Source organism: Loxodonta africana, chromosome 15 (genome assembly GCF_030014295.1).
Source record: "Loxodonta africana isolate mLoxAfr1 chromosome 15, mLoxAfr1.hap2, whole genome shotgun sequence".
NCBI lineage: Eukaryota > Metazoa > Chordata > Mammalia > Proboscidea > Elephantidae > Loxodonta > Loxodonta africana.
The window spans coordinates 29,645,924-29,659,896 of record NC_087356.1 but is presented as its reverse complement, the minus strand read 5'-3'; the positions used below and the strand labels follow the sequence as shown (position 1 = coordinate 29,659,896).

Below are 13,973 nucleotides of genomic sequence, written 5' to 3'. Positions count from 1 at the left end.
TAGAGTTTATAGCTGTGATTTGAAGGAAGATCATTTGGATTCTGAAATCTAACAGTACTGGAATCCACTTGATGGGTTTGGTTCTTTCATTTTACCTCCTATTCAGGTTGGTAATCTCACATTCTCTATCACTTCTCTCTCTCTTTAGGAGACTGAGACTTAAAAGAAATTCTTGTTAAATCCCAACTCTTCTCTCCTTCTCCCTCTGCCCCCATCCTCTAACACTCCTAGACACACACCGCTGCTTTACTTGGCAAATGACTTGTATTGCTGCTACCCATTCTTGGGACAATCTGGCCACTTCTTTATCAGAAATCAGCCCCATCATATACCTAGCACTAGTTAACCCCCAATCCTTAGTATACTGCAAAGATTAATTGGGGAACAAGCCCCAGTGTCCAGAAATAGACCCATGGCCATATAGAAATTTAGTATAGGATCAAGGTGGCATCTCAAATCACTAGGGCAAAGATGAAATTGTTCGAAATTTTTTTTCTGAGACAACTGGTTAGCCATTTGGGGGAAGAAAAAAAAAAAACTCCAAATGGACCAGGGATCTAAATGTAATGAATAATAATTTTTCAAAAGTACTAAAAAATATTTGGCAAATGCCTACATAATCTCAGAAGGAAAGATCTAACTATGATTCAAAATCCAGGTACAATAAAGGAAAATGGATAAATTTAACTACATAAAAATAAAAATTTATGGCATGGCAAAAACCACCATAAACCAAGTCAAAGACAAGGGGAAATAGAAAAATTATTTGCAAATTATATCACAGGATTAAAAAAAAAAAAAGACTAAGCTCTCTAGTATATAAAGGACACTTAAAAGTTGAGGGGAGAAAGACCAAAAACCTTATAGAAAAATGGACAAGACATGAATAGATAATTGAAAAAAGATTTTTAAATGATATTTAGACACATGAAAAGATGCTCAGCCTCACTCATAATTAGAAAAATGCAGATTAAGACTACACCCAGATACCATTTCTCAACTATTACATCAGCAAAAACTAAAAAGTATGAAGCACATTCTGTTGGTGAGACTACACTTTTATACACTGTTGGGGAGGATGCACAATGGTACACGCCTTTCGGAGGAGATACTATTTAACGAATTAGAGACTAGCTAAGGAAATCTTTTTTATTTTTTTAAGGAAACTACACATATGTTTACTTTTAACTCAACAGTGCCACTTCTAGGAATCAAATATCCTAACGATACACCTCCAACAGTACAAAAATGCATATATACATATACAGGATCACAAAATTGTTACACAGACTAGGTTTTTTTTTTTTTTTTTTTTTTTAAGATATGTTTTAGAACTTTCTTTGAGTTTGGTGTCTTTTTAGCTTTTTCCTTACCCTACCTAGCTTCCCAATAAGCCTTATATTCTTTTTGGGTTCCCTCTGCTTTTATTTTCACCTCAGAGCAGAGCTTTCTCTCAGGTCCCTTGGACATTAAGGAGGCAAAGCTCTTCCATCTGGTTCTCAGGGTGAGACCAATGAGTTAGTGCCCCCATAGCTCACTTTCCTCTTCATGCCAAACTTCTCCTAAATATCCTTTTTCTCTGCTCTCCTCCCCCACTGCAGTGAAATGGAAAGCATTTCTTCCCAAAAGCTTTCCAAATTTACATTACAATTTGCATTAAATACTTTTGGGTTTATAGACTATATAAATTAATCTCTCTGCTGAAAAAGATTTTTAATACCCGTTAAGTGTAGTGTTTTCCAAGACAAACTGCACTGTAGATTGTGATATACCTAAATCAGTAATGATCAACCTTTTTTGTATGAGCGCTGCATTTTTTTTCAAAAAAATATAAAAATAGAGCTACTAAGAAGCCTAGATAAAATATATTTTCTAACAACTTGGATCACATGCTTTACTGAAAAGAAAAATGTTAATCCCCCCTCCCCCGCACCACCACCAAAATAAATGGCACTAGCTTTTAGTGACAAAATGTTCATAGGTAAACAGCTGGGAGTCCGCTTTCTAATCTTTCATCCCTTATAGTTGCATGGAGCTCTGAACTTCACAAAATGCTTTCAGATGTATTATATCATTTTATACTCAAATGAACCCTTTACCTAGCAATTATTATCGATCCAACTTTACAGATGGAAAAATTGAGTTTAGAGGGATGAAGTGACTGGCCTAAGCAGTGAGGGAGCCCACCCTCCTTAGAAGGGAGTGTAGGGACATGCATCATTGCGTGAGCATGCTCCTTAGGGAGCCCCGTCCTTCACCTAGCCACTTGTCAGCCAGTCCTCACTTCCTCCCTTATATTGCTTTAGCCTTCTTGCTATTCCTCCAACATACCAAGCTGATTCCAGCTTCAAGACCTTTGAACTTGTTGATCCCAATTCAAGGAACCATCTTCCCACAAATGCTTCTGTGGCTTAGTTCTTTACTTCGTTCAAATCTCTGCTCAACTCTCACCTCCTTAGGGAGTATTTCCTTGACCAACCAAGCTAAAATTGCACACACATGCACACACACACACATATCCTAATTCTGCTTTATTTTTCTTTTTTTATTGTGCTTTATGTGAAAGTTTACAAATCAAGTCAGTCTCTCATACAAAAATTTATATACACCTTTCTATATACTCATAGTTGCTCTCCCCCTAATGAGATAGCACACGCCATCTCTCTTGCTTTATTTTTCTTTGTAGTATCTATCATTATCTTCAGTGTATTTTGTTTTATTTGTTTTTTTGTCTGTTCTACTACTACAAATTAAACCATGAAAGCAGAGAATTTGTCTGGTTCGTTGTTGATACCAATCAGTGTCTGACTCATAACCAGTTGACCAGTTGCCATCCAGTCAATTCTGACTCAGGGCAACCCCATGTTGTGTTTGGAGTAGAACTGTACTCCGTAGCATTTTAAGTGGCTGATTTTTCAGAAGGTCACCAGGCCTTTTTTCTGAGGCACCTCTGGGTGGATTCCAACTTGCAACCTTTCAGCTAGCAGCCCAGCACATTAACCGTTTGTACCTCCTAGGAACTGCATCTGGTTCATTTAAAAAAAAAAAAAAAAACTCATAACGACGCTAAAGGACAGACTAGAACTGCCCTATAGGGTTTCCAAGGAGCACTTAGTGGATTTAGCTGCCGATCTTTTGGTTAGCAGCCATAGCTCTTAACCACTACGCCACCCACCTGGTTCATAGAAAGCACTAAATAAATATTTGTTCAAAAGACAAATTGAATGAATGATTAAGTGAATGAATGAATGACAAGAATACTTTCCCTGAGAAGAGTCCTGGGAAATAAATTTTCTCTGTTTCATTATGGTGAGGTTTTAGCATCCTTTATAGATTGGGTCCCTAGGAAGATGACCACCACTTGGCCTTGGACCATCCATACCATCCAAGGACAGGCCACAGGAAGGTCAAATGAAAAGGAATAGGTCTAGCCCAGAGGTCTTGGCCTTTGTGGGACTGGAGAGGAGGTGCTGGACTGGGCAAGGGCACCATTTCCTGGGCCTCTACTTGAAATATTTCATGTCAAGTGAGAAGTACATCCACACTCGTATGTGTCTGTGTATGTGTGTGAAAGAGTTTAATTCTCCCATTGTAAACACACTTCAGTTTTGTAACCCTGTTTTAGCTATTTTTTTTTTAATAGTGAAATGTTCTTAGACTGATTTTGGCATTTCATTGTAATTTTTCAATACCATGATCCTCAGACAGTTAAAATGGCCTGAATCTCCCTTGACTTCTGAGGGATCCTGTTTTGGGCATTACTTGATTTTCAGTCACCTGGCCTCCTTAGCGTCTTCCATTATTGTGCCCCTTCTAGAAAAGCTTAAAAAAGAGCTCTGGAAAGGACGTCACTGCTTCTGGCCACAGGGGGGCAGGATAAACCCAAAAACTGAATGACCTAGGCCTGCGGTGCGGACTGCAGTGAGCCAGACCTCGGTTGGTCATAACCACCCAAACACGCAGAGGCAGTGCTTCACTCCTGTCACTCTCCTGCTTCATGCCCTCGGTGTGGCCCGCCCCCGCATGACGCTCTGCTCTCCGGTCAGGGTGGAGCTTTGTGAGGAAGACAGTACTAGGTGTTGGTGTGTTTATATATGTTGGGAAGGGGGAGGCAGTGACCAAAGGAAGTGACAAATTTTTCTTTTTTTTAAGGAAACCACATTCTTATTTTCCAAAAGCTAATCGTTTTGTTGATGAGAGAGAAGGAAGGGAAATGACATTTATTGAATTTACTTCATGCCATTTAGCTTGCTAGGCATTTCCATCTCACTTTGACTAAAAAAAAAAAAAAATTTTTTTTGACTAAGGTGCGCCTGACCCAAGCTATGGTGTTTTCAATTGCCTCATACGCGTGCGAAAGCTGGGCAATGAATAAAGAAGACCGAAGAAGAATTGACGCCTTTGAATTATGGTGTTGGTGAAGAATATCGAATATACCAATGGACTGCCAGAAGAATGAACAAATCTGTCTTGGAAGCTGTACAGCCAGAGTGCTCCTGAGGAGCGAGGACAATGAGGCTTTGTCTCACGTACTTTGGACATGTTATCAGGAGGGACCGGTCTCTGGAGGACATCATGCTTGGTAAAGTAGAGGGTTAACAAAAGAGAGGAAGACCCTCAACAAGATGGACTGACACATTTTGTATGAGAAATTAACTTGAGCTGTAAACTTTTACCTAAAGCACAATAAATTTAAAAAAGGAAATGGACTGACACAGTGGCTGCAACAACATTCTCAAGCCTAACAGTGATTGTGAGGATGGTGCAGGACCGGGCAGTATTTCATTCTGTTGTAATCAGGGTCGCTATGAGTCAGAATCAACTCGACGGCACTTAACAACAACAACATAATGGTATGGGGGCCCTGGTGGTGTGGTGGTTAAGCATTTGGCTACTAAACAAAAAGTCAGCAGTTCAAATCCACCAGCTGCTCATTGGAAACCCTATGCGGCAGTTCTACTCAGTCCTATAGGGTTGCCGTGAGTCAGAATCAACTCGACGGCAACAGGTTTAATAGGTATGACTTATAAAATAGCTTGTACTGTCCCCCACTTTATAGATGGAAAAACTGAGGCTTAGAGGTTTAAAAATTTGTCCAAACTAACAAAGCTAACAACATGCAAGCCACAATTCAGACCTTAGTCTTTCTACTACATCCCACTGCCTTTCGTAAACTCACAAAAAGAGAAAGAAAAAAAAAAAAACCTTCAGAAGAAACAAGTTAACGCATGAATTAATACTGCCCAAATGAAGCTCACAGATACCCAAGGAGGGGTGCTAATTAAAGTCAGATAAGGAAGGATATAATTAAGCATAACTTCCTGGACAAAGTTAGTCCTGAGTTGAATTGTGGAGAAGGTCACAAGCTACAGATGGGCAGAGTAATAAAAGCCCTAAGGAAGGAAGGAAGTCACATGGCAAAGAGACTCACTTATCTGAAACAAAGGAGTTATAGTAAAAAGTAATAAGAGCTGAAGAAGATGGAATTGTTGTTCAACTCAACAGGCATTTACAAGCTTCAGCTCTCTGCAAGGCACTGAGCTAGGGGCTGGGGAGTGTGCAAGTGGACAGGGAACATTTCCTACCCTTTAGGGGTTTACATTTGAATGGGAGAGATCAAGCAAGTTTCCAAATAGCAATGGTCCCAAGGCAAAATGTAATATGAACTGTACTGCAAATATAAACCAAGAGCTATGGAAATACAGTAGATGGAGGGTTGATCAGAGCAGACCCCATGAAGGAGCTGCCGTTTGAGCTCAGTCAGGGAACAGGATCTCATCAGGTAGAGATGGGGAGGAATAATATGAGCTGTCACAAAGGAAGGGAAGGAAAGGGTAGGGTATTTGAGGAATAATGAGAAGTACAGACTTGTTCAGGATGAGTGAGGGGAATAAAGATGACAGCAGAAAAGTAGTATGTACTCTTTAGCAAAGGAGGGATCCGATGAAACTATGTTTTAGAAAATTCACTGGTAGTAACATAAGAAGAACTAGAGGGGAAGGAATTGAGTTTGATGGGACAGCTAAGAGGCTACTGCAATGTTCTAGGCACAAGGAAGTAAATACTTGAAACCGTGTCAGAGAAAGTGGAAAAGAAGTTCCCCTAAAGTGTTCTGATTTACACATTAGTCTTTAGCTTGAATGATATGAGTCTTTCTTTGAGAGGGCACTGACTCCCTTCTGAGGCTGCAAAACTAAAGCCTCAAACCTGCAGCACAGTGCCTCTACGGAGATTACATGAGAACTGTTTCAAACAAAGAGGCTCTGCTCTGTGGTTCTCCCGACAGCTTATAGGTTGCGAAGTTAGAAAGGATGTAAGGAACATTGATGGGGTGTCTGCAGGGAAGATGGCTGCCTACCAAGACTACCATGCTCTTCAGCCTTACAGGATCAGAAAGTTGATTTTGTCAGAACTCTCTCAGGGACAGACTCACCTTATCAAGCTCAAGATGAAAGTATAAACCAGAATGTTTTTGAGAGAGAACCATAACCGTCAAGAAGAGAAGACTTGACAGCCACATCCCTGCCATTAGGATGTGTCCTTGAGCCAGCGTGTACTCTCCTCTGAGCCAGGTGTGGATGGGCATGGCCAGTGTGCCTCTGTCGCTCCCCTTGGGCTGTGCTCCCTACCCTCTCCCCTTCTCATGGGCACATCTATTTTTAGATATTCTAAAACCTTCAATAAGGCTACAGCCAAATCTTGCTGTGGTTGACTCCACCACTCTGTGTTGGTTAGATAGCTTAACTATCTGAGGACACCCCTAATTTTTTTTTGTTCCAGATTCTTGATGGGCGATGACTTTTCCGTTGTCTCCTTATACTGCCCATAGTAGGGGTTTTTATTTTCTACCCTTCCCTGGTAGAGAAAAAAAAAAATTCTTCAGAATTCTGTTGTTTGAACTCCAAGCAATATTTTCTCCCTACTTTCTGCACTCCTTTACTCAATCACATGTCTTTGGTTCTGGAGCTGCCCCTTATGCTTTGATAACTCTTTGCTTCACTGAGGAGAAGCTGCTCAGCCTTTCCATACTTGTTCCTCAAGCCAAAGTCCAGGCTTCAGGCTTAGAAAAATTACATTACTTCATTTTTTGCCTGTGAAAAAATAAGATTCACATTATTAAAAAATACTTCTCTCTTTACTTATGAGGAACTTTCCTTGGGTCATGACTTCATATTTATCACTGTAGCATCCTAAAGCAGGGTGGGGCAGGTGACAGTTGGACAGACATGGTCAAGAATAACGTTGCTTCATAAACCCCTTAAGGCCAAAGATTGTCATATATACCTTTGTACCCTGTGCAATATTTCGTCTTCTACGTAGTAGATTCTTCATAAATATTACTGCTTGCTGGAAAGAAGGAAGTAACTAGTTAACTAACGAATCCACGTAACTATCCATGGAAGATGATAGAGGTTTAATCATACTGGTAAAAGAGAAATGCATTTGGTGATCCTTTCCAACCACAGAATGAGTGGTTGGCTATGACATGAAGTCATCTAGCTCCCCCACACCTCCCCTGCGCTGGATACCAGCACACTGGACTGAAGCCCCTTTGTTCCCTGGGGAGAGGCTGCCACCTCTGCAGACTAGTCCTCAGGAATGTCGTTCTAGAAATAAACCAGCTTTCTCACTGGGGTCCGTTAGTCGCACACAGAAGTTTAATTCATTGGAAAAACTGGCTTTTCTTAGGCCCTTTGTAAAAGTATTTCAGAACCCCTCGTGGTAAAACGGAGAAAGTTGGATTCCTTTTCGGTTACTTTCCAGCTCTTGCCTCATTTGCTCTGTCTATGCTTCCTCCACCACCTTACATTTGGTTTTCACTGGCAACCTTTACCTGCAGAACCTGACTCCCCCCGACTGCCCCAATTCCTGAGTTAGTGTTCCCTGAAGCAGGAAAAATACCAGCAAAGCCTCATGACCCCCACCTACCCAGTTCCATTCACTCAGATTTGCAGTTAAGTCACATTCCACCAGACCACCCCATCTCCTTAGCTGCTAACCACGCTTGTGAGGCAGACTGTGCCAAAGACAAACTCGAATAATCTGTATCATAAAGTGGAGCTCAAGGGTTCACCTTTTTTTTTTTCCTTATAGTCTTTTTTAAATTGATGTTTTATAACAGAATAATTGAATACATTTTCATTGTCAGATAACACCATAAAGCCCAAGTCCCTCTTGTTAGCTAAATATTTAACTTTCATTGCTATATGTTTTTTTGGTTGTTTTTAGGTTCTAGCATGTTTTTTAAATACAAGAAATATATGGTTACAATAAAATTCAAACAGTATAGAAATATGAGTAATAAATTGCATTCCCAGTCCATCACTGTTAACAGTGATAACGGTGATAGCCTACCAGACCTTTGTAAAATGCATTTTCGTATATATGTATGTGCTTATGCAAATCATTTTATTTCTTATGTAAATGGAACCCCACTATCCGTCTTTTGTCTTTTCTATGACTTTCTTTATCTACTTACTCTCTCTAAGCTCTCCATCAGTACATTTAGCTTTATTTTTTTTAACAGCTGCACAGTACTCCATAGTTTGAGTCTGCCATAATTTATATAAACCTTCCCCTGTTGACGGGCATTTGAGTTGCTTCCCTTTTGGGTTTTGATTATTTGTTATTGTAACAATGCTACAGTGAACATCTTTGCTCATGCCTCTTTGCGTACTGTCCAAAAATTTCTACAGGCTAGATATCTGGAGGTAGACTTGATGGGTGCACTTAAAATTTTGTATTTTTTTTAATTTCCAATTAAAGAAGAAAACACTCTAACCACTATTTCTCTTTCTTCTGCAGAGAGTTCTAGCTTGGGAATTGACATTGACCTTCAGACTATAGACAACGATACTGTCAGCATGGAGATTTTCTTCAAAGCCTGGCTACATAACAGTGGAACCGACCAAGAGCATATCCATCTCCTTTTTTCTTCAGGGTGTTTCAGCAACTTTTCCAGAGCCAGAGATAATCCATGTACACAACCCCCAAAAGGCATTTTATATAGGCTGTGATTATCCTAGTCTGGGATTAGGATCTAGTGAGTCATTAGAGTACAGAGTAGTTGAGGCCTAGGAATTGGATGAGACTCTCCAGTGTAAGCATGAGAAGTCAGAAGGGAAGTTCTAAAAAGTGACCACAGTTAGAAAACCCAACCTTATTAAGCCCAGCCAGCAAAGGCCAATTAGATTAGGGGCAAATAGCCTCAGACACCTCAATAATAGGGCATCAGCTATACGATGTAAGAGCATGATGAATCATTTTTTGTTTTTTCCATTTTCTAATTTTAAGTGTGGTAAATACTGCTGACATTATAATTTGAGGCATACTGGTATCTCAATAATAACAGTTGATAAACAGGGCCTGTGGAGAGAGGGAGAGGACCAAGATTAAATTGAGATATTCTCGCTAGGGAGGCACCAAATTGAGTAGAACCAAAGCAACTACAGAGGCTGGCCCCAGAGAGACAATCAGTGGCCAGAGACCATGTTCACAAGGCATGTTCAGGCAATTATTGAAACCAAGAGATCCAATTCAGTGTTCTGCACATGCCAACAAGATCCTGGATATTGCTCAGACTAGTGACAATACTTCATCCAAGGCCCACTAAATGACAGGAGGAAGGCCATTTCTATTCTTCCACGCCTTTGAAGATTGGCTCAGAACCTGGGGTGATGGGGCCTGCAGATGGGCCCATGGTATAGTCAGCCACACTGAGATTCAGAAAGCTGACTCTTCTGAGATCAACTCTAAAGCGAAAGGACCATGGGATATCTTCCTCTTTAACAGTGGACGTTTGTACCCATTTTTCTCATTGAGTAGCGTCTTGGTAGTGACTACAGAGGTCAGTGGAGGGTTGAAGGCTGGACTGGACATCATGCTTACAGGGGCCCTTCTCACAGGCTCTGACATGACACACTGGAGTCACTGCTTCCTCCAGGGACTCTTTCTTGGCCGTTGGCAGCATATTTGAGTTCTTATGCATGTTCCTTTTTCTTCAGCTGGAACTGTCGTAGAAGTTTTCTATGACCCTGGTCTCTGTCAGGACAGGGAAAAACCCATTGAAGGTGTTATTAGATAGGATTATGGTTTTCCAAGACCCTTTCTTTCTAAAGTTAGCCATGGAGTCTCTAACAGATCCCTTTCTCTCAACCTAGGACCTGGGACGCCTTTGACAGCTTAACTTTATTTTAATCTGCCTTTCCATTGTGTGTAAAATCTTCCCAGGACTTCCTTTCCACCCCTTTTGTCCAAGGTTCATAGCACCAATTCCTCTCTGTTGCATCCTCTGGAATTCACTTCTTATCTATTTTCCCCTATTTAAGGCAACTGGCAATTTTATACAGAAGGTAATTGATAGCCAACATATCACTGAGCCCTCTCACTGTGCCAGGCATCATGTTAACACTTTTCCTTGCATTGTTTCATTTCATCTTCACAAAACACCGTGAGTCAGGTGCTATTACCCTATGACACTGAATATAAGATGCTGTCAATTACAAGATACACCACTCTTTTCTGTACCACTAAGAAAGAAAAACACTGCCCATTAAACATGACATAATTCTGTCTTATCACTTAGAAATAGTATTGAAAGTGCTCTTTTGGGTTAGAGTAGAGTAGTAACCAAAAAAAACCGAAATTCGTTGCTATCAAGTCAATTCTGACTAATAGTGATCCGAAACCTGTATTTTGTGCATTTGACTATTCTCAGCTCAGAGGATGTTCATCAAACCCAGGTCTATCTGCCTTTAGAGCCTGGGCCCTTACCTACTACACTAACCTGCCTAGTGCTGGGCAGTTCTGAGCAAAGGAGCTAGAGATTCACTTCTTTCACTAGGGGGACTTGTTGTTATTGTTGTTAGGTGCCATCCAGCCAATTCTAACTCATAGCAACTCTGCGTACAACAGAACAAGACACTGTGCCATCTTCACAATCATTGTTATGTTTGAGCCCATTGTTGCAGCCACTTTATCAATCCATTTCATCGAGGGTCTTCCTCTTTTGGCAGACCCTCTCTACCTTGCCAAGCATGATTTCCTTCTCAAGGGATTTGTCCCTCCTGATAACATGTCCAAAGTACGTGAGACAAAGTCTCGCCTTCCTTGCATCTAAGGAGCGTTCTGGCTACACTTCCTCCGAGACAGATTTGTTCTTTCTTCTGACATTCAACATTCTTCACCAACACCATAATTCAAAGGCATCAGTTCTTCTTGTGTCTTCCTTATTCATCATCCAGCTTTCACACATACATATGAGGTGATTGAAAATACCATGGCTGGAGTCAGGCGTACTTTAGTCCTCAAAGCGACATCGTAGCTTTTTAACACTCTAAAGAGCTCTTTTGCAGCAGATTTGCCCAATGCAATATGTTGTTTGATTTCTTGACTGCTGCTTCCATTGGCTGTGTATTTTGGGTCCAAGTAAAATGAAATCCTTGACATCTTCACTCTTCTCTCCCTTTATCATGATGTTGCTTATTGGTTCAGTTGTGAGGATTTTTGTTCTCTTTATGTTGAGGTGTAATCCATGCTGAAGGCTGTAGTCATTGATGTTCATCAGTAAGTGCTTCAAGTTCTTTTCACTTTCAACAGGTAAGGCTGTGTCATCTGCATGTTACAGGTTGTTAATGAGTTTTCCTCCAATCCTGATGTTGCATTCTTCTTCATATAGTCCAGCTTCTCGAATTTTTTGTTCCTCATACAGATTGAATAAGTGTGGTGAAAGGATACAACCCTGATGCACACCTTTCCTTGTTCTGTTTGAACAACTGCCTCTTGGTTTGTATATAGGTTCCTCATGAGCACAATTAAGTGTTCTGGAATTCCCATTTGTCTTAGGCTGGGTTCTCTAGAGAAGCAAAACCACTAAAACATATAAATATATATAGAGAGAGATTTATACCAAGGAAACGACTCATGAGTCTGTAGAGGCTGGACCGTCCCAAGTCCGTGGATCAGGATAGAGGCTTCTCTTGATTCACATAGCCACAGGGGCTGGCGAACCCAAGATCAGCAAGTCAGAGAGCAGGGCTTTTGCTTACAGGCTGTGAAGATCGACGAATCCTAAAATTGGCAGATAAGCTGATAGCTCAAGTCCCAAGAATGAAAAGTCAGACGAACAGGAGACAGCTGCAGGATCCAGAGTGAGCAAAAAAGCCAGAACATCTGCTTATGTTCAGATGCAGGCCACACCTCCTAGGAAACTCCCTTTCAACTAATTGGCTACTCACAGCAGGTTCAATCATGGGAGCGATCACATATAAACACTGAGAATCATGGCCCAGCCAAGTTGACACACAATTGTAACCATCACACCATTCTTCACGATGGTATCCATAATTTGTTATAATCCACACAGTCAATGCCTTTGCATAGTTGATAAAATACAGATAAACATCTTTCTGGTATTCTCTGCTTTCAGCCAAGATCCACGTGACATCAGCAATGATATCCCTCATTCCACATCCTCTTCTGAATCTGGATTGAATTTCTGGCAGCACCCTGTCAATGTACTGTGGCCACCACTTTTGAAAGATCTTCAGCAAAATTTTACTTGCATGTGGTATTAATGATATTGTTCAATAAGTTCCACATTCTATTGGATCACCTTTCTTTGGAATAGGCACAAATATGGATCTCTTCCTGTCAGTGGCCAGGTAGCTGTCTTCCAAATTTCTTGGCAGAGATGAGTGAGAACTTCAGGTGCTGCATCCATTCATCGAAACATCTCAGTTGGTATTCTGTCAATTCCTGGAGGCTTGTGTTTTAACAATGCCTTCGGTGCAGCTTGACTTTTCCTTCGATATCATTGGTTCTTGATCATATGCTACCTCCTGAAATGGTTGAACATTGACCAATTCTTTTTGGTACAGTGACTCTGTGTATTCTTTCCATCTTCTTTTGATGCTTCCTGTGTTTGTTCAATATTTTGCCCATAGAATCTGTTATGGATTGAATTGTATCCCCCCAAAATGTGTCAATTTGGCTAAGCCATCATTCACAGTATTGTGTGACTCTCCACCATTTTGTCATCTGATGTGATTTGCCTATGCATTGTAAATCCTACCTCTATGATGTTAATGAGGCAGGATTAGAGATAGTTATGCTAATGAGGCGGGACTCAATCTACAAGATTAGGTTGTGTCTTAAGTCAATCTCCTTTGAGATATAAAAGAGAGAAGTGAGCAGAGAGACAAGGGAGCTTCATACCACCAAGAAAGCAAAGCCGGGAGTAGAGCATGTCCTTTGGACCAGAGGTTCCTGTGCTGAGAAGCTCCTAGACCAGGGGAAGATTGATGACAAGGACTTTCCTCCAGAACCAACACAGAGAGAAAGCCATCCCCTGGAGTCGACATCATGAATTTGGACTTCTAGCTTCCTAAACTGTGAGAGAATAAACTTCTGTTTGTTAAAGCCATCCACTTCTGGTATTTCTGTTATAGCAGCACTGTGTAACTAAGACAGAATCCTTCAATATTGCAACTCAAGGCTTGAATTTTTTTTCTTCAGTTCTTTCAGCTTGAGAAATGCCGAGCATGTGCGTCCCTTTTGGTTTTCTAATTCCAGTTCTTTGCACATTTCATTATAATACTTTACTTTGTCTTCCCAAGCTACCCTTTGAAATCTTCTGTTCAGCTCTTTTACTACGTCATTTCTTCCACTTGCTTTAGCTACTCTACATTCAAGAGCAAGTTTCAGAGTCTCTTCTGACATCCATTTTGGTCTTTTCTTTCATACTTGTCTTTTTAATAACCTTTTGCTTTCTTTATGTATGATGTTTTTGATGTCATTCCACAACTTGTCTGGTCTTCAATCATTAGTGTTCAATGTGTCAAATCTATTCCTGAGATATCTCTAAATTCAGGTGAGATATACTCATGACCATACTTTGGCTTTTGTGGACTTGTTTTAATTTTCTTCAGCTTCAACTTGAACTTTCATAAGAGGAACTGGTGGTGTGTTCCACA

At 40.6% G+C, this 13,973-nt stretch overlaps 1 protein-coding gene across 1 annotated transcript in view; it reads left to right on the top strand.

Annotated features, from left to right (window-relative positions):
• The window catches only part of LOC100675299 (meiosis 1 arrest protein), a 72,598-nt gene that overhangs the window by 47,655 nt on the left and 10,970 nt on the right, over positions 1 to 13,973 (top strand). The window contains exon 4 of the mRNA XM_010593671.3: positions 8,806 to 8,979. Coding sequence (XP_010591973.3) covers positions 8,806 to 8,979 — 174 coding nt within the window. The remainder of the gene's footprint in view (positions 1 to 8,805; positions 8,980 to 13,973) is intronic.